This window comes from Leptomonas pyrrhocoris, assembly GCF_001293395.1.
Source record: "Leptomonas pyrrhocoris isolate H10 chromosome Unknown, whole genome shotgun sequence".
NCBI lineage: Eukaryota > Euglenozoa > Kinetoplastea > Trypanosomatida > Trypanosomatidae > Leptomonas > Leptomonas pyrrhocoris.
This window is the reverse complement of record NW_015438372.1, coordinates 479,460-500,759: the sequence shown is the minus strand read 5'-3', so window position 1 is coordinate 500,759 and position 21,300 is coordinate 479,460. Positions and strand designations below refer to the sequence as shown.

Here is a 21,300-nt window from a genome sequence, read left to right as displayed (position 1 = left end):
GTGTGTGGTGGGGGGGGGGAGGGAGGAGAGAGAGAGAGAGAGAGCGAGAGCGCGTCACGGCAGTCACGCAATGGCGTGTGTTCTTTGATGATGTTTGCTACCATTACTACTCTCATTTCTTCTGCGGCAGCACAACGGTCGAAGTGCGAGACAGGGTTTTTTTTTAGGGACGAAGAAAGCAAAGGAAAGACAAAGGAAGTATTTCCGCGTGTGTGTGTCTTTCGCCGTTGATCTGCGACGACTCACTCCTCCTTTCTTGCACTGTTTACTCCTCTTTGTATTATTCCCAAGTGCGTTGGTTTTATCTTCTGTTTGTATATAAACTTATACATTGTATTATTGGATCTTCTCCTGTTCTTGTCACACCTAGATATCACTCATGTTGTTGTTGCTGCTGCTGTTGCATCAGCAGCGACCTTTTTAAAGCAAAGCGAAAACGCACATACGGTGTACGGTTTTGGTGACGATCGTCTGTTATCTCCAAATGGTCGGCAGCACATCACGTGGCGTTGCGGTGGCATCGTGTGTGTGTGTGTGTGTATGTGTGTTGCTCCCTCTGTCGGGATCTCTTTTTGTCAATGTTATCGTGGAGGAGTCGACTCGGTGCCATCAGCCTTCCGCTACGTGTGTTTGTGGAGGGAAGGAGGAGAACCGATCTCTGGAAAACGTGTGGGATTCACGAGAAGGGAAGAAGATTTCAAATAATCTCACTGCAGCGGCGCACTCGTCGTTCATTTTGATGAGCGTTTTTCTTTCCCTTTTCTTTTCTTTAGCGGATGCTGTCGTTTACGCTTTCGTCCAATGACCAAATGTCCGCTTCTTCTACGCCACCACCTCTCTCTCTCTCTCGTTGCACGCACTGGCGTTGACACGCATTTTGCTACCAGAAGCTTGAAACTCCAGGATTGTTTTTGCATATATATTCTTTATTTCTTTCCATCCATCCTTTCCCTCTCTTTCTCCCTCTCACAGATCATCTACGTCATCGCCGACTCGTTCTGCAGCTCTCTTGTCGCCATTCACGCTCCACCGCGCACACGTGGCGGTGGTCCTTCCGCGACGTCTTGTATAATACGGAAAAGGCAAACACCCCTCCCATCCCACCAGAGACATCTCTTGGTCTGCGTCTATCGATTGGCAATTCTTTCTTCCTCTCTCAGTTGATATTTGTTTGCTGTGGGTGCTCCGTTGTTTTTCTTCAACTCTTCTGCTACGGTGGGCCCTCAACACGCTTGCCTGCCTTTTTTCCTCCTCAATTGTCGTCCTTTTTTGGTTCTTGGATTCGCCCCTGGAAGTCGTCGTGACTTGTTCTTTGAATGCGATTGAGGTGCATAGATCCGCCGCGCTGGGATCAGGTTTCCTCCGTCACCGGCCCTCAAGAGCGAGGAGGCGAAGGAGCGAAAGGAGCGGAAGGAGCGGCAGAAAACGTGCACACGTGCAGGGTCAAAGGAAGGGGAGATCCTAGGTGAAAAGAGGGGAGACAGAAGAAAACCGTGTTCTTAACTTACTGGTATTAGAATCTCTTCCTGGTGAATGACTGAAGAGGAGGATATTGCCGACTTCACCCTCGACGACGAGAACGTGGTGGACACGGACAACGGACTGGCGAAGCAGGACCTCAGCAAGATCAACCTCGATGACCTCAGCGTCGACACCTTCGAGGTGATGTCGCGCCAGGCAACCATCAACGTCGGCACCATCGGCCACGTGGCACACGGCAAGTCCACCGTGGTCAAGGCGCTCAGCGGCGTCAAGACGCAGAAGTTCCACCGCGAGGCTGTCATGAACATCACCATCCATCTCGGCTACGCCAACGCCAAGGTGTACCAGTGCGAGGCGTGCCCGCGGCCCACCTGCTACCAGACCTACCCGTCCTCGCAGCCCGACAGCACGCCGTGCCCCAACTGCGGCGCCACCATGACGCTGAAGCGCCACTTCTCCTTCGTGGACTGCCCCGGCCACGACGTGCTGATGGCGACGATGCTGAACGGTGCGGCCATCATGGACGCGGCGCTGCTGCTCATCGCGGCGAACGAGTCGTTCCCGCAGCCGCAAACGCTGGAGCACCTCGCCGCAGCGGAGATGATCGGTGTGCCCTCGCTCATTGTCCTGCAGAACAAGATCGACCTCGTCACCCAGGCCCACGCCGCCGCGCAGTACAACATTATCCACCATTACTTAACGACCAAGACGGCCTACGTCGGTGCGCCGGTGATCCCTATCTGTGCGCAGCAGCACCTGAACCTAGCGTACCTTCTCGACTACCTCGTGCACATCCCGCTGCCGCGTCGCATGCTGCGGCGCACGCCCTACTTGAACGTCCTTCGCTCCTTCGACGTGTCGCTGCCCGGGCCGACTGGCCGCGGCGCCGGTGCCTTGAAGGGCGGCGTGGTAGGCGGCACCGTCGCGGCCGGCGTGCTGTGCGCGGGGGACGAGATCGAGATTATCCCTGGCTTGTTGACGCTGCGGCGCCGCGACGGGGTTCTGCCGAGGAGAGCCGACGTCCTCTCCGGCCAGGATGTCTCCTACGTCACCTCGCCCCCGCCGGGCGAAATCTATTCCGTGCCCCTCCGCACCACAGTGGTGCGTCTGCAGACCGAGCAGAATGCGCTGGCCTTTGCCGTGCCCGGTGGTCTCATTGCCATTGGCACCACCTTAGATCCCTCGCTGACGCGGCAGAATAAACTGCGCGGGCAGGTCGTGCGACTCGTCCGGCGAGGGCCGGTGTGGACGGCCGCGAATGGGCCCACGACGGGGGACAAGACGAGCTCGTGCGGACGTGATGGTGATGGAGGCGGCAGCGGTCGCAGCACCGACAACGACGATGAAACGGCACAGGGCGGAGGTAATGTGGACGAGAGGGGTGCAAGAGCGGGGGCGGTGACCGCGGCGTCGCCTCTGCCGTGTCCGTCGCCCACGCCGGATGCGGCGCGGTCCAGCGGTCTCACCGCGACCACAGCTCGCAACATTAACGGCGACGACGCCGCCGGCGTCAGCTTCGTCGGTGTGCAGGTCTACCAAGAGGTGGAGATACACTTTTTCCTTCTCCGCGAGGTCATCGGCCTTCCGCCTGCCCGCGTGAGTTTCGACAATGCGAACAGCAGCAGCAGCAACGGGTGGTCCTACCGGGTACACCCGAATCACACCGCGTCGTCGTCGCGGCGGCGGGTGGCACCCCTGCACGAGGGCGAGAGCATCGTCTTGAACGTCGGTACGCTGACGACGGCCGCCACGGTCCTGCGCACGTCGCGGCACGCCGGCCGGGCTATTTGCAGGCTGGAAAGCCCCTTGTCGGCCGACCCACCGCAGCAGCGAATTGTGCTGGCGCGCTACGTCGACCGAAAGGTTCGCGTGATTGGCTGGGGGACGATACGCCGGGGAGTACCGGTGCGACTGCTACCCGAGTAAGAGACTCTGAGGACGAAGAAAAAGAAATGGGAGCAACACAGGCGCACGTGCGAGGGAAGCACATGTATTTGCACTTTTCCATTTTTTGCAGAGCGAGGAGCTCGTCGAGGAAGACAAGGGGGAAGCGGTAATGCAACGATCCGCGCACGTGGCGGTGCAGAGACACGAAAAGGGGCGGAAAGCCTCGAGAGGATCCTTTTCTTTTTTTTGGGGGGGTCTTCTTCTTCCTGCGCGTTTGTATCGGCTTTGCTGACGGTGCGTGCACCCATCATCGAAGCGCGTGTGCAGCACCCACACGCAACACGTACGGGCTGTTGTGTTCGCTACTCTTCTTGTTTTCTCCCACCAAGCGCTGTGAGAGGTCGCAGGTAGTCGTGACGGAAAGCGACGGTGGGCACGCATCCGTTGGCTGCTGCCGCTGCTGCTGCTGTTGCGGTGGTAGTTCGAGTTCGCTTTTCGCTCTCCCACTCTCGCACTTCGCGCTGCGCCTCTCACGTCGACGGTGGCGCGACGGAGTTTAGTACGGGCCTTTTTTAGTTTTCTTTTGCGTCCTTTTTTCTCTCTTTTTCCGTATCTTGTTTATCCACGCGCTCTGTAGTCCGATTGTCCGTCTGCTGACCATGGCGGTGTGCGTGTGTGTGGGCAGCCCTCCACCGAGTCGAGACCCAGAACAGATATCAAGCAACTCAGTAGACGACCCAGAGAGAGAGGGCTCTTTGATAGCGATCTTGCATGTTGGCAAAGGGAAACCGAAGGATGCGATTGTTCTAGTTGTCCTCCGCTGTTTCGCCTTGACACGCACGCCAACGACTTCACCGCGTCGTAAAGCGCTGTGTGTGCTTGTGTGTGTGTTGTTGTCACAGATAACGATGCCCCCCAATTTATTTACTGTTACCAGCTTTGTGCGACACGTAAGAGGTGAAGAAAGCGCTAGAGAACCTTAGCTCACCTCCCTTTCCCACCTACCCGAGTAATGGAACCAAAACCACCCCTCTGCGTCGCTGCACATGCTCCTCCAGTGCTTTAAACGCCGTCTTTTTCCTTCCTTCTCCTCCCGACCACACCCTCTTCCCTGTCTCACGGCTCGCCTTCGTGTTCTGTGCTTCATCTTCATCTCTCGCGCCGTGAACACGCCGCGTCTCCCTTCGCAGTTTTACAAAGCAGACAACGTCTTTCCTTTAAAAGAAGGCTTACCCGACGATCTCGTTACGCCAACTGAGTGTTTGATACATCCTTGTACGCACATATTATTTCGTTCACCTTTTTCCCTTTTCACGCAGACACAATGGCGAGGAGGATATTGCCGACTTCACCCTCGACGACGAGAACGTGGTGGACACGGACAACGGACTGGCGAAGCAGGACCTCAGCAAGATCAACCTCGATGACCTCAGCGTCGACACCTTCGAGGTGATGTCGCGCCAGGCAACCATCAACGTCGGCACCATCGGCCACGTGGCACACGGCAAGTCCACCGTGGTCAAGGCGCTCAGCGGCGTCAAGACGCAGAAGTTCCACCGCGAGGCTGTCATGAACATCACCATCCATCTCGGCTACGCCAACGCCAAGGTGTACCAGTGCGAGGCGTGCCCGCGGCCCACCTGCTACCAGACCTACCCGTCCTCGCAGCCCGACAGCACGCCGTGCCCCAACTGCGGCGCCACCATGACGCTGAAGCGCCACTTCTCCTTCGTGGACTGCCCCGGCCACGACGTGCTGATGGCGACGATGCTGAACGGTGCGGCCATCATGGACGCGGCGCTGCTGCTCATCGCGGCGAACGAGTCGTTCCCGCAGCCGCAAACGCTGGAGCACCTGAAGGCGGTGGAGATCATGAAGCTGCGCTCCCTCATTGTCCTGCAGAACAAGATCGACCTCGTGGGAGAGGTGAAGGCGCACGATCAGTACCGCCAGATCCGCGCCTATCTCGACAACATCGCACTGAGCGCGCCGATTGTGCCGATCTCCGCCCAATTGAAGCGCAACGTCGATTACCTGCTGGAGTACCTGCTGCACATCCCGATGCCGCAGCGTCAGCTCAAGACGCCGGTGCGCATGACGGTGGTGCGCTCCTTCGACATCAACAAGCCGGGCGACGGCGACATCGAGAGCCTGAAGGGCGGCGTGGCGGGCGGGACGGTGACACAGGGTGTGATTCAAGTAGGACAGGTGGTCGAGATCTGCCCCGGTGTGGTGCGCACCCTCAACTCAGACGAGCAGGGAGGGCGGTTCTCCTACACGCCGCTGCGCACCCGCACCGTGTCGCTCAAGGCGGAGAACAACGTGCTGCAGTACGCCATTCCTGGTGGGTTGATCGCCGTAGGCACGACGCTGGACCCGACGCTGACGCGGCAGGACAAGATGGTGGGTAACATGCTCGGCGCGGAGGGCTCGCTGCCGGCGGTGTACTGCGAAATTGAGGTGCAATTCTACTTGTTCTCCGAGATGGTCGGTGCGAAGTCGAAGGATGGCAAGTCCTCGGCGAAGCGCGTGCAGAAGCTGAACGTGCTCGAGTCTCTGCAGATCAACGTTGGCACGCTGACGGCCGGCGCGACGGTGCTGAGCATTACGCAGGATCCCGAAATCGCGAAGTTGGAGCTGGTGACACCCGTGTGCTGCTCGACTGGTGAGCAGGTAGCCATCTCGCGTATGGTGGACAAGACCTTCCGCCTGATTGGCTGGGGTACGATCCGCCGTGGTGTGTCGATGAAGCCCAGTGCGTGAGGTGAGAAGTGATTTCATCTGCAGAATCCTTCGTTTATGGGAAAGCGAGCGGAGGGTTGTTTATACTGTTTTCGCTTCGCCTTTAGCACCCTTACATCCATTCTGTATGTGCGTGTGTCGGTGTGTCGGTGTGTGTGCAACCACGCGACAAAGGGTTGGGTGTTGTCTCTCTCCCTCTCTCTCTCGCTCTCGGCTCTTCTAATTCACCGTGTCTATTTATTCTATGTTGTTTGTGTTTGGGGGGATCACCGTTAATTGATCTTAATTAAAGGCTTCTATACATATATATGCGTGTGTGTGTGTGTTGGTGCTTCTGCATTTGTGTTAGGAAAAACCACAAAAGTTGGGCTGTTTGGTCGCCACCCTATTTTTCCCCTACAGCTGCATCACCGCCGTTCACCGCATGTACGCAGTTGCTGTGCACAAGTTAAAAAGGAAAAGAGCAGGCTTGGCCTTCGTTTTGGTTGTTGTGGTGGTTTATGTTGCATTGTTGTCCGTCTACTGAGCGAAGAAGAAGAAAGAATCAAGACGAGAGCATGCATCACGTGAGGAGTACTCGCTCCCATCGCAGCTGTGGCGAAGGGGTGGAGATGTTTCAGGGTGCGCTTTCTTATTCTTATTGTTGTTCTTGTCGAATCTTTCGTGGTGTCAGTTTCGACGGGTGTGTGTGTGTGTGTCGGCAGTTTCTTGAAGGACTAAGAGGTGAACCTTTTAATACTTAAAAAAAAGGAATCAAATCGATAACAAGATGGTTTTAAAGGAGAAAGAAAGGTTCGTCCCTTGTATTCGCGCGACGGTGACTTTCAGCAAAAGGAAAGACGCGGTGTCTCTGCGGCGTCAACGAACATCACGGCAGCCGCGGCTCCGCTCCGTTGCGCAGCCCCTGCCCGCTGTCTTGTTCGCTCGAAGCGATAGTGGATGGGTGACGCCACAGCTGGCAATAGAGTTAGGTGTGTAGTGCCTGTGTATGCGGTGTTTGGCAGGCGGCAGAAGCGTTCCGTGATGAGAGCAGGGGTGTACGTGTGCCTCTCCCTCCTCCGCCGCTCACGGCGCTTCCTTCTAGGTAGATAGATACATGCACGGCTCCACTTCGTCATTCTCCGCTGACTCCTTTACCGCTTCTTTTTGTTTGTTTGTGTTTTCCCCCTCTCTGTGACGGGCTCTCCTACTCGCCTGCGCGACCGTTCTCAGCGGAGTACGTAGCTCCCTGTCGGGTGGATCCCTTCATTCATACAGCGGCGCAGCAGGACTGGGTGTCGCCCTCACGCACAGAGGTGACAGAGGAAGCGAGAAACGAGAGAGCAGGAAAACACGCGGTGCGCGCGCCATCAACTCCTCCTATATATTATTTTCTTCCTTTGACGATTTAAGGGCAACACGCAGCTTTAAATCCGTCTCTGCGCCGGACGTCTAACCTAATTGAATAACCGCACGTTTGAAATTTAAAGAAAAAACTAAAAGGCAAGAAGAGCACATACGCAGCAACGTCGCGTTAAATGTTCGCTTCCTATGTGCTCTACGACACCGTAGCCATCGAGGCGGTGTACTTCCCCCACAACTTCGCCGCCGCCGCCAGCAGCGGCGCAGACGCCTCCCACGCAGTCCGGGCAAACAACGCCGAAGACAACAGCCTCCACCACAGCATTCACCGTCACAGCGGTGGTGACGGCGACGGCGACGATAATGATGAGCCTTATGCGCTGACGCTGCGCGACGTCGTACTGCACCGCTTAACCGAACGCTACGTCGGCCGCGTTGTCCCCTCCCGGGGGCTTTGCGTGGCGATCACGGACGTCATGGAGTACTCCGCCAGCTGTGTGCGCGGCGCGGCGGCCTCGGCGTGGCTGACGGCCACCTTCGGCGTGTGTGTGTTTGCCCCCACGCCTGGCACACGCATGCGAGCCCGCATTGCCCACCAAAGCGCGGCCGGGGTTTTCTTGACGTTGGATTTGTTTGTGTCGGTGCCTTTTCTGGTACCCGCGGCGGTGCTGGTGCCCGGCTCACGCTACCACGCGGCGCAGCGCTGTTGGTATCTGCCTCTGGACAGCGGTAGTTGCGGTAGTAGTGGAGACAAGAACGGACTCGTTAGCTCCATCGACGGCGCAGATCCTTTCTCGCGGCAGAACGGCGACATCAGCGAGATGGGGGGAGAGTTGTCGTGCACGGCAGCGGCTGGTGCCGTGAGGTCAGCGACGAGTGCCATGGCACCGCCGAGTGCGCCGCACAACAAGTACATGGTCGGTGCCGAGGTGATTGTGAAGGTGGTGTCGTGCACGGTCTTGTCCGAGGAGGCGGTGGCGGCCGCGGCGGAAGAAGCAGCGGCGGAGACAGAGATGGAGTGTAACGGCGGGGGAAGCGCCTCCGTGCGCTCGCTCTCGACGCTGCCGTCTTCTGCCGGGGCGGGGGCGGAGTTTGGTGGGACGTGGACCGATGGCCCGCCGCCCATCATGGAGCTACGCGGCAGCTTCGTCGGAGACGCCCTAGGACCCATCGCGTGGTTTGACGACGCCTAATCTTGTGATCTTCAACGCATGTATTTGTGGAGGAAGAAAAAAGAGGGGGAATCCTGGCGAGTGCCGTGTGAAGTATGGAGTTTTTCCTCTTTTGCGCAGAGAGGCGTGAGATCAATCAGCTGATGTGTGACGGCACGTGTGTGTACGTGTACGTGTATGTGTATGTGTGTATGTGTGCGTTTGTTTCTGTCTCTAGCAACAAAGGAGAATCGAAAGAGAAAATGCATCATTAAAAAGAAAAGCACCGCTACACGCAAACAAAGCCGCGCTCTGCTGCTGGAGTACTCAAGTACCATTGTTATTGTTGCTCTCCGTCGCTGCCCTCTGCTCTGATGTTCCCATGTTGGGTTCCTTCGCAGCAGTACCTCCTGCCCACGGCGGAAAGACCACGTCACAGTTTTTGGCGGGAGTGGGCCTCTCTGTTCTGGCAGATGGCTGTTGTGCGTCGCACCCTCTCTGCTCTGCCCTCGTCTTCTTTCTTGGTCCTCACGCGACCTCACACGTGAAACTCGCTCGCGCTTCCCCCCTCTCAAACGCACCCGCTACATCTACTTATGATGCATCTTATTGTTACTATTATTATTATAGAGTCGATTCTACACATCCTCAGGAGGTTTTCTTCTTTCTCTCTTTCTACATTGCTGTTGTGTCCACATCGAGCATTATCAATCTGACCCGCTCATATACCCAGAAAGCATCGTCTTCTTTCATTTATTTCCTTTTCTCTTATTTCTCTACCGTACGCACGGTGTGGTACGCTTGTGCGCTGTCTCCAGCTCGTGTTTGTTTCTCCCACCCTTATTTGTATTCTATTTCATTGTCCACCGAGGTGCTTCTCCTCTGTTGTTGTTGTTGCTGCGTTGGGGTGGTGCCACTGCAATCTTGCCACAACACGTTCGCTTTCTTTTTCCTCTCTTCCTGCAACTGCTAGCGTCGGCCCTCCCTCGAATCGGCAGCACAAATACACACACTTATCCGTGTATATCATCGCCATATCATCGCCGTAGCATCCATCGCAAACGACCAGGTACCCTCCGCATCTTTGCGATACTTTCCTTTTCCTATTCAACACACAGAGAGGAAAAAAAAAACCATTTACAAAGGGAAAAAAAATGGACTCCGCCGTTCCCAACGTCATCGTCAACCCCGAGAAGTTCGAGTTGGCGCTGCACGCCAACGAGGACTGCACCTTCGAGCTCACCAACGTCGGCTACGAGGCGGTCATCTATCGCGTCCGCACTACGGCCCCCCAGCGCTACTACCTGAAGCACTCGAAAGGCGTTGTGAAGGGCAACTCCTCGGCGAAGGTGACCATCTTCCTCAACCGCAAGCACTTCGCGGAGGGCGTGCAGCCTGGCCAGCGCTTTACGAAAGACACCTTTCGCGTGGAGTGTGCGGTGCTGGGCGAGCAGGACGTCGTGGAGGCCCACGGCGCGAACCTGGCGAACTTGATTCAGAAGAAGAAGGACGCGAATGCTGCCGCGGTCGTGCAGAAGTACATCTACTGTCGTGTGCTGCTGGAGGCGGAGGGGGGACAGGAGAACGCCGCGGACTCGGCCGGAGAGGCGGGCCGCACCTCCACGACGAACACCACCAACGCTGCGGCTGCGGCTGGTGTTGCGGCAGAAGGCGGCCCGGCCGGCGACAACGCGGGTGCCGAGGGCGGTAGTCGCAAGGGTATGACAGCGAAGCAGATGGAGCAGAACACACTGAAGGAGAAGCGGCGCCGCAATGATGGCGGGCAGAGCGTCGTGCGGGGCGGACACACGGGGATGATCCGCATGGGTATTGTGGCGGTGCTAGTGCTCGTGTTTGCGTGGTGGATGGTGCGGGGTGGGGGTGAGGTGCTGGAGGAGAGCGCGGAGTAGATGTTGAGAGTGGTGGTCGTGCTGCGAGGAAGGAGAAGGAGGAGGAGGAGAAGAGGAGGAGGAAAGGAAATGAACGATGATGGAAGCGTCTATTATTATTATTGTTAGTTTTCTTATATATACATTTCTTTGTGTACCAGTAAAAGGAGAAAAAGGAGGCGCACAAACGCTGAGAGCGATGAATTTATCTCTTCCAGAGGTTTTAGATCATTTTTCTTTTCTTAAATGCTTCTTATTGGTGTTTGTTGCCTTAAGCTGCGCTTCGATGAGTAGGTACTATTATTATTGGTGCTACTCTCTTCACCTTTCAAGGCGCTTTCCTCTTCTTCTGTGTGTGTGTGTTTGGGGGGGAAGGGGAGAGAGAGGCGTGCAACGCTCTCATGGCAGCGCATCAACGCCTTCTTGTCGCTCTTGTGCTTTCCGGATTTTTTTTTCTCCTTTTTCATCCCTACAATATTTCTCTGGGTTAGTTGTTGTTGCCGTGTCTTTCATTTGCCCCCGCTTCTTTCGTTGGAGTCGGAACGCTTGTCCGTCCAAGACCGCCGCCGCCTCTTCTTCTTTTTGTCGATCCTGCCGTTGCCCGATCTTCTCCCACTGCGGTGTCCATGCGGGTGTCTCTGCTACACGTCTTTGGGGCAAAGCATATAGAAGCAAACGTGAGACGAGGCAGCACACCTTCTGTGGGGGTGGTGGACACGGCGGCACACCGCATGCGGTGGAGGGGAGAGAGGGGGGGACGTCAAGCAGCTGGAAGGGAGAATGGCAACATGAAATGCAAGCTGAGAAGCGCTCCGAGCCAGCAAAGCAACACTGAACCTGAGAGAGGTAAAGGATAGAGTTGCTTCTTAAAATGGAAAGAAAACAGAGAAAAGAAGAAATCGGCAACGCAGAGGGGAAAGAGAAAGAACAGAAACGAGTAAGGCGAATGATCGTGCTGCCGCTGTCACACACACACACACACACAAACCTCCAATACCCCTCCAATTCCTCTCCCCCCGAACAAGTAAAACGACAGTTATTTTCTACTACTCGATATATTTTTTTTCCTTTCGTTCTGTTTGCTGTAACACATACATTTTGATTACCTGCGTACGTGGGTGTGTGTGTGTGTGTGTGGTATGCTTCCTCTCCCTCCCTTTTGTTTCTTCATTTTTTCAGGGGAGGGGAGAGACGAAAACATTTGTTTGTTTCCTCTACGTGCCCGTTGCACTCGTGTGCTTGTTTTTTGAGTTCTCTGGTCGGTGATGGCGATTACCTTTTTTTACTTTTCAGCATCGTTTTCGTGTCGAGCGGTCGTCAAGATGTCTCGTGGATGAGCGTCCATCAACCAACCAAAAACATTTATTAGACAAGGGTGTGTGCTAAGAGAGGAGACAGCTATTCTCTCTCGGGCGGAAGTGCGCTTACGCTGGAGTACCCCGCTGGCAGTTCAGCACACTGGAGGCCCTGCGTCGACAGAGCTACACCGTGTGCTGCGTCCGAGTGAAGGGCACGACAGGCGTTTGTGTTCGTGGTTGCTGCTCTCGCCTCGCCGCTCTTCCTGTCCTCTGGCAAAGAAATATATATATATATGGACAAGAAAGCGCGGTGTACGCGGTGCGGTGCAGAAGTGTGCCGTTTGTTTTTCCCTGGTAGCGTCGGTGCACTCGGGCCGCTGCTGATCTTCTTGTAAAGCATCCTTCGCTCTTTTAACGACTTCCTCCGCCTCTTTCTTGTTCTCTCAAAAAAAAAAAACCTCTCGTCGGGGGTAACCAATGACGAGTTGTCCGAGACGGCACATGTGTTTCATTGAATACAACGGATAGTGTCTCTTCATCAAATCCATATAATATATACATATATCGACCTATACAACATACACACAGCACGGCCACGTCGCAGATCAGAAACACTTGTCAGAGACCGAAAATCGAGACGTAGCGCCAATAATATATATATCAAGAACAAGTAGCAGCAGCAGTGACGGAAGCTCATCGTTCTCCCTCTCATTTTTTTTCCTTAGTCGTTTGACTGTTTAGTTCGTCCTTTCACATTCAAAAGTGTGTGTGTTTGTGTTCTGCGTCTTCCTCTGTCTCTTCCTTCTACTCCCCTCCCCCCTCACTATAAAGATAAAGGGGAAGGAAATTGTTTTGTTGCTGATCTGCGTTTGCATCTACGTGCGGTCGTTGTGGCTCGCCCGGACGGGTTGAATATCTAGCCGTTCGCCCACGCACATACACGCACTCCTCCTTCAGGGCTTACCCGTCATCCACGCGTGTTCGGCCATTCGTGCCGGCTGCCTTCGTCTGCATCGAAATTGGGTCCTCCTTGTTCTCGTCGTTAACAGAAAGAAAGGAGGGCAAAGAAGGTTTGCAGCGTACTTTACTATTTATCTGTTTACTTTATTGTTTTTATTATTATTATATTTTCGCTCTCACGATGCCGCGTCGCCGCTCGCCGTCTCTGGACCCGAGGCCGATCGTGATGCACCGCCGTCCTAATCGTCGCCACCCTCCTTCCCTCCCCTCTCAGCACGCGGAGGAGCACGTCGAGCCTTCCGCGCAAACGGTCTCAGCGATGCAGGTGCACGGCGTCCAGCAATCCGTCCCCGTCCTGGACCTCCAGAGCAGCGTCGACGCTCTCCACCGCCCACCCGCCATCGAGGTCTCACCTGCCCACCCGCGTGTGAGTGCGGCGGGACACAACATGCCCGCTGGGGACCGCAAAGATCGTCGCGCCTCCGCTGCGGCGGCGGCAGTGGGCAAACAAAGCTGGTGGCGCCGCTTCCTGGGCTTCATGTTCCAGCGCGAGGACTTCCTCGACTTCGACACTGCCACGACGGATCGGACTAGCGCGTCGGACATCACGCGCGCGGAGCAGCGAACGGCGAGCGTGGTGGAGCGGCTGCGGGTGCCGGGGTGGATGAAGCACATCATCTTCGATATGCTCGACTTTTGGATGCGGAAGCGCGTCCACTTCGTCGTGCTGCTGCTGGCGGTGCTGCTCTACTTTATTGTCCCGCAAGGCGTGATGGAGGACGTGACACGCAGCTTTGCGATTGACGAGGAGACACGCCCGGGGCGGACCTTCTTCGCGAAGTACAACCACGGCGACCACCACCTGCCGCGGCGGCACCCAGTCGCCATCATCCCCGGCTTTATCACAGGCGCGTTGGAGGTGTGGGAGACGTCGCTGCCGTGTGTGCGGAACAGCACCCTCTTTTCTGGGTTTCGGCAACGCATGTTCGGCTCGCAGATGCTGTTGATGATACTGACGGACCCACACTGCTGGCTGCAGCTGTTCAGCATGGACCCGAAGACGGGGCTGGACAAGGCGGGCACGAAGGTGCGGGCAGACACGGGCTTCACCTCCGTTGACTTCTTCGTTCCCGGCTACTGGGTCTGGGCGAAGATCCTCATCAACCTGGCGGACATCGGCTACGACCCGCAGAGCATGGCCGTCATGTCCTACGACTGGCGCCTCTCCCCGCGCAAGGCGCACGATCGGGACGGCTTTTTCTTCCAGCTGCGCAACAGCATTCGCTTTCTGTGCCAGAAGAACCGGCGCCGCGCCGTGGTGATCTCGCACAGCTACGGCGCCACCGTGGCGGTGGCCTTCTTCCGCTGGGCGGAGCAGCGGGAGAGCGGGTTCATGGATCGACACGTCGCCTACTACGTGAACCTCGGCGGCACTACCATGGGCACCGCCAAGGCCACCTCATCCCTTCTGTTTGGAGATGCGAAGGACACCCTCAGCATTCCGGCCCCCGCCCGCAGAGCGCTGGACACGTTTGTCAGCCAGGAGTCGCGCTACCGCTTCATGCGGACCATGAGCTGCCTCGTCTCGATGCTGCCACTCGGTTGTGAGGAGCTGTGGCCGGACTTGGTCGTGCTGCCCAACGGCACCTCCCTCTCGACGCGTGGCACCGCAGAGCTCATTCGTGACGAGTGCACCCACTCGGGTCACGAGGACTGCGCACGCGAGACGAGCTACCTACTGGAGACGATCGACGACCTTCCGGTGCTGCCGCAGGCACCCAACACCACCGTGGCGTGCCTCTACGGTGTCGGCGTACCGGCGGAGGCAGGGTACTACCTGAGAGAGAACAGCGATCCAAACAGCCGCCTTCGCTACGTCGTGAACAACTCATGGTTCGACAACACCAGCGCCTACGGTGTCCGCTTCACCGACGGCGACGAGACGGTGCCGCTGCTGTCGCTGGCCTACATGTGCCGGGCGGTAAACGGGTGGAGCCGCAACGTGGGCCGCGTCATTACGCGGGAGTACAACCACAACGTGACGGACGCCTCTCCACTCGACCTACGCGGTGGCCCCCGCAGCGGCCGCCACGTCGACATCCTCGGCAACTTTGACATGCTGGAGGATATTTTAAAAATAGCTAGCGGCGTTGACGAGATGGGTGGTGAGCCGGGCCAGGACGAGTTCGAGTACGCGGACGAGTCAACGGGGCAGTCCGTCACGCTGCAGCGCCGTGTGCGGGACCGCATTTACTCCGACGTGGACTTCCAGATCCGCCGAAACGCGCGGGCGTGTCTGCGCAAGAAGAACACGCCGATCCAGCCCAAGGCGGTGGAGAGCCTTGATGCGGATAACGAATTTGTGTGGAGCGGGATCCCGTCCTCACCGCCGCAGAAGCATTAGCACGTTTCATACCCCCTCCCCCCTTTCGGCGAACTGCGGAGACGGAGATGAGGAGTTGGTCCCTACAAAAAAAGGGAAGGTGGTTACAATGCAACGCGGTCCTCTGCAAGTAGTTCAGCGGAGCCACGAACGTCCTTTCCACTGGTTGTCTGTGTCTGTACTCTACCAGGGTTATGAAGGGGCGCACATGCGTGTAGCGCCGAGAAGGAACGGAAGACGATGGAGAGAGGGAAAGAGGGAAAGAGAATCGGGAAAGGCGCAGCTGCGTCATTCTGCCCTTATCTCAATTCCTGATAGCTTGCGGGTGTCTGTGTGCTTCTCCCGCTTAGCGGCAGTTTACCTTCTCCAGCGAACTGCGTAACTATTTGCAAAGAAAGAAAACGCGAGGACGTCTGTGCGCTACCTGCCGTTGCTCTGCTCACGTACCGCCACAGCGAACTCACCGCTTCCACGAAACACCCTTTTTTTTCCCTTCTCTTTCTCTTGCCGCTTTGCACGCCCTCGTTGACGTGCACATCGCGATCAACTGCCGTGTTAAACGCTTGTTGTTGTTGTTGTGTGTGTTGTCTGCGGACCGAAAGGAATAAATGATGTACAGATCGAAAACGACAGGGAAGAGCCACACGCGTGCGCACGCCGTGTGTGTGTGTGTGTGCGTGTGTGCCATCCTCAACGTTTGTCTTTCGAAGCGGGGAAAACAGAAACGGAAAAAGAAGGAAGAAACCTCTGCCATGTTTTCTTCGTTCTCTGGCAAGGTATTCACTACGGTGGCGTCCTGTTGTTTGATTGCTTCCAACGAAAGGCTGCGTGCAACCCCAGAGATGTCCTCCTTCGAGCTCTTCTGCTTCCATTTCTCTTCTCCCTTACCAACCAGTTCCATCCCCGCGTTTTGCACACACACACACACACGCACACGCACGGTCAGCAATAATAGCAGCGGAAGTATGTAAACGAATCTATATATATATATATATATATATAATCTCCATTGGTTCATTTATGTATATACATACATACTCGACGCTCCGTCCCCTATCAGGAACCATCAACACGTATTCACGCCTATATAACCTTAAGCAACTAGAACTCATAACAGAAGTCCTACATACCGTACATACACAATTAGGTAGAAGCGATTCAAAAAATGGGAGGCGAGTTTGACTGGACCGAGATAGAGCAACGCTGCCGCATCGCCAAGCGGCGCCTCGACACCAACGTCGACGACACGCTGAGTCGACACACCGGAGTAGATGGCGAGGTCCACGCCCCATCAACGCAGACTCCAAACGCTGTAAAGAAAAGCGAGGAGGTCGACGGCAGCGACGAGGGTGATGCCGTCGTCTCCGTCAACGTGCTGTCCGATGAGTCTCCTGTGAACACGTCGGTGTCGCTGCAGAGTCCCTTGCCGGCACCCCCGCTGACCCCCTTCCTTCCTCCTCCTCCGCTGTCGATTCAGCGCAAAGGAAGGAAGAACCTTGCAGCAGCAGCAGCAGCATCAGCAGCAGCGCTATCGGCCCACCAGCTGCCGCCGCAGCCTGCGGGTACGATCACCGTGCGTTGTCCGGATGGGACCTCTGTGCCACTTCTAACCAGCAGCAGCAGCAGCAACGACTACTGCCACCACCGTTGCGGCGGCCGTCACTCCGCTGGCACCGCGAAGGCTACAAAACACGGCAGCAAGAGCGAGCAGGGGCCAGCGGTGGTGGGAGAGCAGCGCGACCCGTACGGCCTCGGTCGCCGCCACACTCGTTGCACGAACACGGCGAATTCGCACAATGACACAACAGTAGCAACAGCAGCAGCAGAAACGACATGTGTGGCGCAGCTGCTGCGTTCACTGCGCCGCCTCGACGCGGTGCGGTCGCAGCGGGCTGCGGTGGCCGCTCGAAGTGCCGAAGCGACGGTGCGACTCGCGGACCTCCGCTGCAGGCTTTACGAAGTTGGCGTGTCGTTGCCGTCCTCCGCCCTCGCCTCCACATTACCCACCGCGAAAGGCGTGGAAAGAGAAGGAAGTACGACGCTCAAGTCAACGAACACATCGGCTCAGAAGGCGGCGACGACGCACGAATTGTTGGTGCGTCAGCTGCGCGCGTCGGACCGGGTGAATGACGAGCTGCGCAGACGCTACGAAGCCCTGCAACAGGAGAAGAGACACGCCGTGACGCTGCGGGACGCCAGACTGCGGCGACACACAACACTGCCGCAGCATCAGCATCAACAGCACACCGCAGCGGGTGCAGATGTGGGCATTCGTTCTCTCTCGCCGATATGCGATGCGTCGTGCTCCTCGCGCCTCACCTCCCCCATCAGCCGCATTGGCCCTGCGCTTATGTGCCACACCAACGACAGCAACCGCCCACATCACGCATTAGATGTACATGCGCAACTGCGACAGGGTCGGCTACAGCCCTGGGAGGATCGCCAGGCAGCGGCACTGCGGCAGAAAAAAGAACTGCGGTCGTTGCTGGAGCTGGCGATGGCGAGAGAGCGTGGACGACAGACGGCGCGGGTGCAGCTCCGCTCGCGCGGCTTCGTGACGGGTGAGGATGATGACGATGTAGCGGTAGAGAAGCACGGCTGTCCCCCCTCTCCCTCGGTGCAACTGATGTGAGGTGGGGTCCGTTACTTGCGTGTCCAGCGGGCTCTGCGTCTGTTCTACTTGTATTGTACTCGTTATGCCCGAGAATTTCTTCTCCGTTGGCTACGCCCTCTCTCATCTTTTTTGGCTTTAGCCTCTTTTTATTGTTCCGGTCCTTCTCTCTCTCCCTTCATTTTTTTCGTTCTACGTCCTTCCTTCCGTCCCTGTTGCCGCCGTTGCTATCCCTTGCTCGGAAGACCACTCCGACCCACCTCGTCGCAGCCGCGGTGCTGCTACGCTTTTCTCCTACTTATGGATCCTCTCCGAGTTGTTGTGTGAGAGGGAAAGTTTTTTTCGTGCCCGCAGTGGCGGCGGTGGCGGTTACGTACTGCGACGTGCGCTTGTGTGTGTGAAGCTCTGCGCGAAACACGCGCCGCCCCAGCGCCTCTTCTTATTATTCCTATTAATTGCTCCTCTGCGTCCTTGTTTTCTTCTTACATCTGCCGTGCGGCGAGTGGCCTACCTGCCCTATTCATACCTGCATTTCAGTACGTATCGCTATCGTTGTTCTTTATACGTCTCTGGCCCTACGAACGGCGAGTGCTTTTCGTGCTCGCCAGCTGTCATGAGGTCCGTGATGCAAACGGCGGAATCCCGCCTATAGGCGTGCTGCCGTAGAATGAAGATTCTCCATCAACGTGTCGAAAGCTGCAGTGGGTCACTCTTCGTCTCGATGGGGCCGCTGGATAGAAAATCCGCTCGCGACGTCGCAATCCAAAGCCCGCACCATTCGTTTCCTCTCCTCTTCTCTTTCTTCCTTCTACGTTGACCAGCGTGCTTTCCCGTCATTATTTGTTGATCGCTTTATTGAGCTTTTTAATTATTATTATTCCTTCTCATATTTCTCATTCCGTCTTTCCCTATTTGTGTGTGTGTGTGTGTGTGTGTTTGTGCTTGTGGTGTCTCCCGCTCCCACCTCCTGCGGAGGAATTCGGCGTAGGCGGCGGCAGACTACGAAGGTGCATGGGATGTGTGTGTGTGTGTGAGAGAGAGAGAGGGAACAAAGTAGCGCTGGCAAATCTGGGTTGTATCGACACATGCATATACATATCACCTCAAAAGCAGATACATATTGTCTCCTTCCTTTGGGTTATTGTATTCTTTTTTTCCCTTGTTCTACGTCCTGATTTTCTTTTTCCTTCTTCTGGGTTCGTGCACGTTACATACCTTAAGCTCTTGGTGGCTTCTGCCAGTTTCACGCCCGGCATTAATTGGACTGTTTGTAATATAATTATTAGTATTATTAGTAGTATCATTATTATTTGTTTTGCGTTCTGCGTTGGTCTATGCACTACTTTTGTTGACCCCCCGCGCTTTCTTCGTTAAGCGTTTTCCTCACCTTTGCGTTTTTCTTCTCTGCGGCGTCTTTTTTATTCTTCCTTCCTTCCTTCCTTTTCTTTTTGAGAAGACATATAGATCTATATACAAATCTAATCATCGCCTCATTGCGTATTAGCTCAATTTTGTTGTTTAGCGTTTTGCTTCTGAGATATGCACCATCGCGGCTCCTCTCCGTTGGCTACGCCGCGGACGTCACGGAGCGTGGACGAGCCGTCGCCCAGCTCCTCTCTCCTCGGGCCCCAGCAGCGGCAGCACACGCGCGTCGGTGCGGGCGACTTCGGCCCCTACGACAACGCCAGCCTCAGCGCCGACCCCGACGTCCCGCCAGGCGTACGCGCACAGGCGGTGGGTGCGGATGTGCCTCGCCGATCAGCATTATCGCCGGCAAGTCGGCGACTCCACCACTCGCCCGTCTCGTCATCGGCGTCGTCGTCTTCCTCTACGACATCAGCGGACTCCGATGCCGAGTCCGACTCTGCCTCGTCTCACGGCGAGGGCGGTGCTGCGGACTCGAGGAAGACGACACAGTCCGCGACAGACGGCACTGCCACCACCACCGCAGCAGCAGCAGCAACCGCGAAGTCGAATAAAAGAAGGTCGACCCGCGCTCGTCACTGGCTGAAGAAGCGACTCATCCCGCAATTCATGTCCGAGTACGGCAAGACGGTTTACGGTGGTGCGCCCCTCGCCCAGCAAACGCTGCCAGGCATCTTCAACTACCCCTCCCCCTTCCCGCTCGTCCCGCTCTTCTTTGCGTTTATGATCCCGTTTGTGGTTGTCGGGGCGCTCATGCTGGTGGAGGGACCGCGGCACCGCGTCGTGGAGGCGGAGTACAGTCATATCCACCAGTACCAGTACGTGCCGACGGATCCGGCGGTGAACATCAACCAAGGCCTGCTGAAGTTCACGGCGGAGGGCGCCACCCACGCACAGGGCACGCGCACGTGGCTCCAGGTGAACATCACCCGCCACCTCAAGGGCCCTGTGTACATGTACTACAAGCTGGACAACTTCTACCAAAACTACCGCGACTTCCACGACGGCCGGTCAATCCCGCAGTTGACGGGGAAGCAGAAGCTGGGCAACATCTACACCTGCAAGCCCTACACCCACCCCGGCTTCCGCGAAGGCGAGATGGACACCCCCATCGTCTTCACCGACGCCAGCGGCGCCGCCGTGAACACGACGCTCGCCTCCTTCACCTACAGCCCGTGTGGCATCGCGCCGTGGTCGAAGTTCAACGACACCTTTGTGCTCTATCGCCAGCTGACGGCGGCCGAGGCGGCAGCGGCGGCGGCGGCCGGCACGACGGTGGTGATGGGCGGCGAGGACGGGACGGCCGCCCTCGAGCTGGTGTGCAACGGCACCGACTTCGGCCTCCGCGGCGAGCCCCTCGGCGGCAGCGTCGCACCGAACCACTGCGCGAAGGATGGCATCACCTGGAGGGCGGACCGGGACGTCCGTTACCACAACATGACCCTCCGCCAGGACTGGTGGTCGCTCTACTACCCCTATCCGACGACCAACGAGTACCTGCGCAACGGGTGGTACCTGCACGAGCCGGGCCACGCGTTGCCGGATCCGTCCGACTACGACCTGCAGGTGTGGATGCGCGCCGCCTTCGTGTCGAGTTTCCACAAGCTGTACCGCATCATCGCCGTCGACCTGTCGCCTGGCGTGTACTGGGTGGACATCACGGAGGTGTACGACGTGGTCACCTTCCGCGGACGCAAGAGCATCGTCCTGCACAACGGGAACTGGACGGGCGGCCGCAACATCGTCCTGGGTGTCGTCTTTATCGTGATGGGCTGCCTCTCCTTCATTGTCGGCGTCGCCTTCACGGTGGAGTGCCTCCTGCAGCGGAACGGCGTGAACCGGTACGAGCACCTGCAGGAGCCGAAGCGGAGTTGGTACGTCTTCCCGCCGGATGATGCGCAGTTTGCCCAGTACTACCAGCTGCGCTTGCGGCGGCACATTCCGCTGTCGCAGCTGCAGGCGTTGCGGAAGACGGTGGAGGAGCTGGAGGGACTCGCGCCCGGCTCGCAGGACGGCTCACTCGCACAGCAGCAGCAACCGAGCAACGGCAGCGGTGCTGAGGCGAGTGACAGGGACGAGAACGTGGCTCCGCAGCCGCGAGAGTAAAAACGGTGTTGGTGGTGGTGGTGGT

General features: G+C 57.0%; 9 protein-coding genes across 14 annotated transcripts; all 9 read left to right on the top strand.

The window, feature by feature from the left end:
- Positions 1-886: 886 nt before the first annotated feature.
- Positions 887-3,408, top strand: ABB37_07000 (putative translation initiation factor EIF-2B gamma subunit; the record flags this gene model as incomplete). 3 transcript variants are annotated; one of them, XM_015805475.1, is made up of 1 exon in its annotated part: positions 887-3,408. In XM_015805475.1, exon 1 carries the CDS (start codon positions 1,534-1,536, stop codon positions 3,406-3,408), a length of 1,875 nt encoding a protein of 624 aa, XP_015656088.1. In that variant the 5' UTR covers positions 887-1,533. The 3 variants fall into 3 exon arrangements, with proteins under 3 accessions (XP_015656088.1, XP_015656087.1, XP_015656086.1); XM_015805474.1 differs by having other exon boundaries at positions 890-3,408; XM_015805473.1 differs by having other exon boundaries at positions 972-3,408.
- Positions 3,409-4,821: 1,413 nt separating this feature from the next.
- ABB37_06999 (putative eukaryotic translation initiation factor 2 subunit) lies at positions 4,822-6,132 on the top strand (the record flags this gene model as incomplete). The annotated part of the gene is made up of 1 exon (XM_015805472.1): positions 4,822-6,132. The coding sequence occupies one exon, from the start codon at positions 4,822-4,824 to the stop codon at positions 6,130-6,132; it is 1,311 nt and encodes a 436-aa protein (XP_015656085.1).
- Positions 6,133-7,322: 1,190 nt separating this feature from the next.
- Positions 7,323-8,645, top strand: ABB37_06998 (putative DNA-directed RNA polymerase III subunit; the record flags this gene model as incomplete). 3 transcript variants are annotated; one of them, XM_015805471.1, is made up of 1 exon in its annotated part: positions 7,323-8,645. In XM_015805471.1, exon 1 carries the CDS (start codon positions 7,629-7,631, stop codon positions 8,643-8,645), a length of 1,017 nt encoding a protein of 338 aa, XP_015656084.1. In that variant the 5' UTR covers positions 7,323-7,628. The 3 variants fall into 3 exon arrangements, with proteins under 3 accessions (XP_015656084.1, XP_015656083.1, XP_015656082.1); XM_015805470.1 differs by having other exon boundaries at positions 7,335-8,645; XM_015805469.1 differs by having other exon boundaries at positions 7,515-8,645.
- Positions 8,646-9,232: 587 nt separating this feature from the next.
- Positions 9,233-10,513, top strand: ABB37_06997 (putative mitochondrial hypothetical protein; the record flags this gene model as incomplete). Its single annotated transcript, XM_015805468.1, has 1 exon — positions 9,233-10,513. Exon 1 carries the CDS (start codon positions 9,758-9,760, stop codon positions 10,511-10,513), a length of 756 nt encoding a protein of 251 aa, XP_015656081.1. The 5' UTR covers positions 9,233-9,757.
- A 76-nt stretch (positions 10,514-10,589) lies between these two features.
- Positions 10,590-11,327, top strand: ABB37_06996 (hypothetical protein; the record flags this gene model as incomplete). The annotated part of the gene is made up of 1 exon (XM_015805467.1): positions 10,590-11,327. One exon carries the CDS (start codon positions 10,590-10,592, stop codon positions 11,325-11,327), a length of 738 nt encoding a protein of 245 aa, XP_015656080.1.
- A 36-nt stretch (positions 11,328-11,363) lies between these two features.
- On the top strand, positions 11,364-11,594 carry ABB37_06995 (hypothetical protein; the record flags this gene model as incomplete). The annotated part of the gene is made up of 1 exon (XM_015805466.1): positions 11,364-11,594. One exon carries the CDS (start codon positions 11,364-11,366, stop codon positions 11,592-11,594), a length of 231 nt encoding a protein of 76 aa, XP_015656079.1.
- A 689-nt stretch (positions 11,595-12,283) lies between these two features.
- Positions 12,284-15,154, top strand: ABB37_06994 (putative mitochondrial phospholipid:diacylglycerol acyltransferase; the record flags this gene model as incomplete). Of its 2 annotated transcripts, none has more annotated exons than XM_015805465.1 (1): positions 12,284-15,154. In XM_015805465.1, exon 1 carries the CDS (start codon positions 12,932-12,934, stop codon positions 15,152-15,154), a length of 2,223 nt encoding a protein of 740 aa, XP_015656078.1. In that variant the 5' UTR covers positions 12,284-12,931. The 2 variants fall into 2 exon arrangements, with proteins under 2 accessions (XP_015656078.1, XP_015656077.1); XM_015805464.1 differs by having other exon boundaries at positions 12,318-15,154.
- Positions 15,155-16,298: 1,144 nt separating this feature from the next.
- Positions 16,299-17,765, top strand: ABB37_06993 (hypothetical protein; the record flags this gene model as incomplete). The annotated part of the gene is made up of 1 exon (XM_015805463.1): positions 16,299-17,765. The coding sequence occupies one exon, from the start codon at positions 16,299-16,301 to the stop codon at positions 17,763-17,765; it is 1,467 nt and encodes a 488-aa protein (XP_015656076.1).
- Positions 17,766-18,564: 799 nt separating this feature from the next.
- Positions 18,565-21,275, top strand: ABB37_06992 (hypothetical protein; the record flags this gene model as incomplete). Its single annotated transcript, XM_015805462.1, has 1 exon — positions 18,565-21,275. The coding sequence occupies exon 1, from the start codon at positions 19,284-19,286 to the stop codon at positions 21,273-21,275; it is 1,992 nt and encodes a 663-aa protein (XP_015656075.1). The 5' UTR covers positions 18,565-19,283.
- Positions 21,276-21,300: the final 25 nt, after the last annotated feature.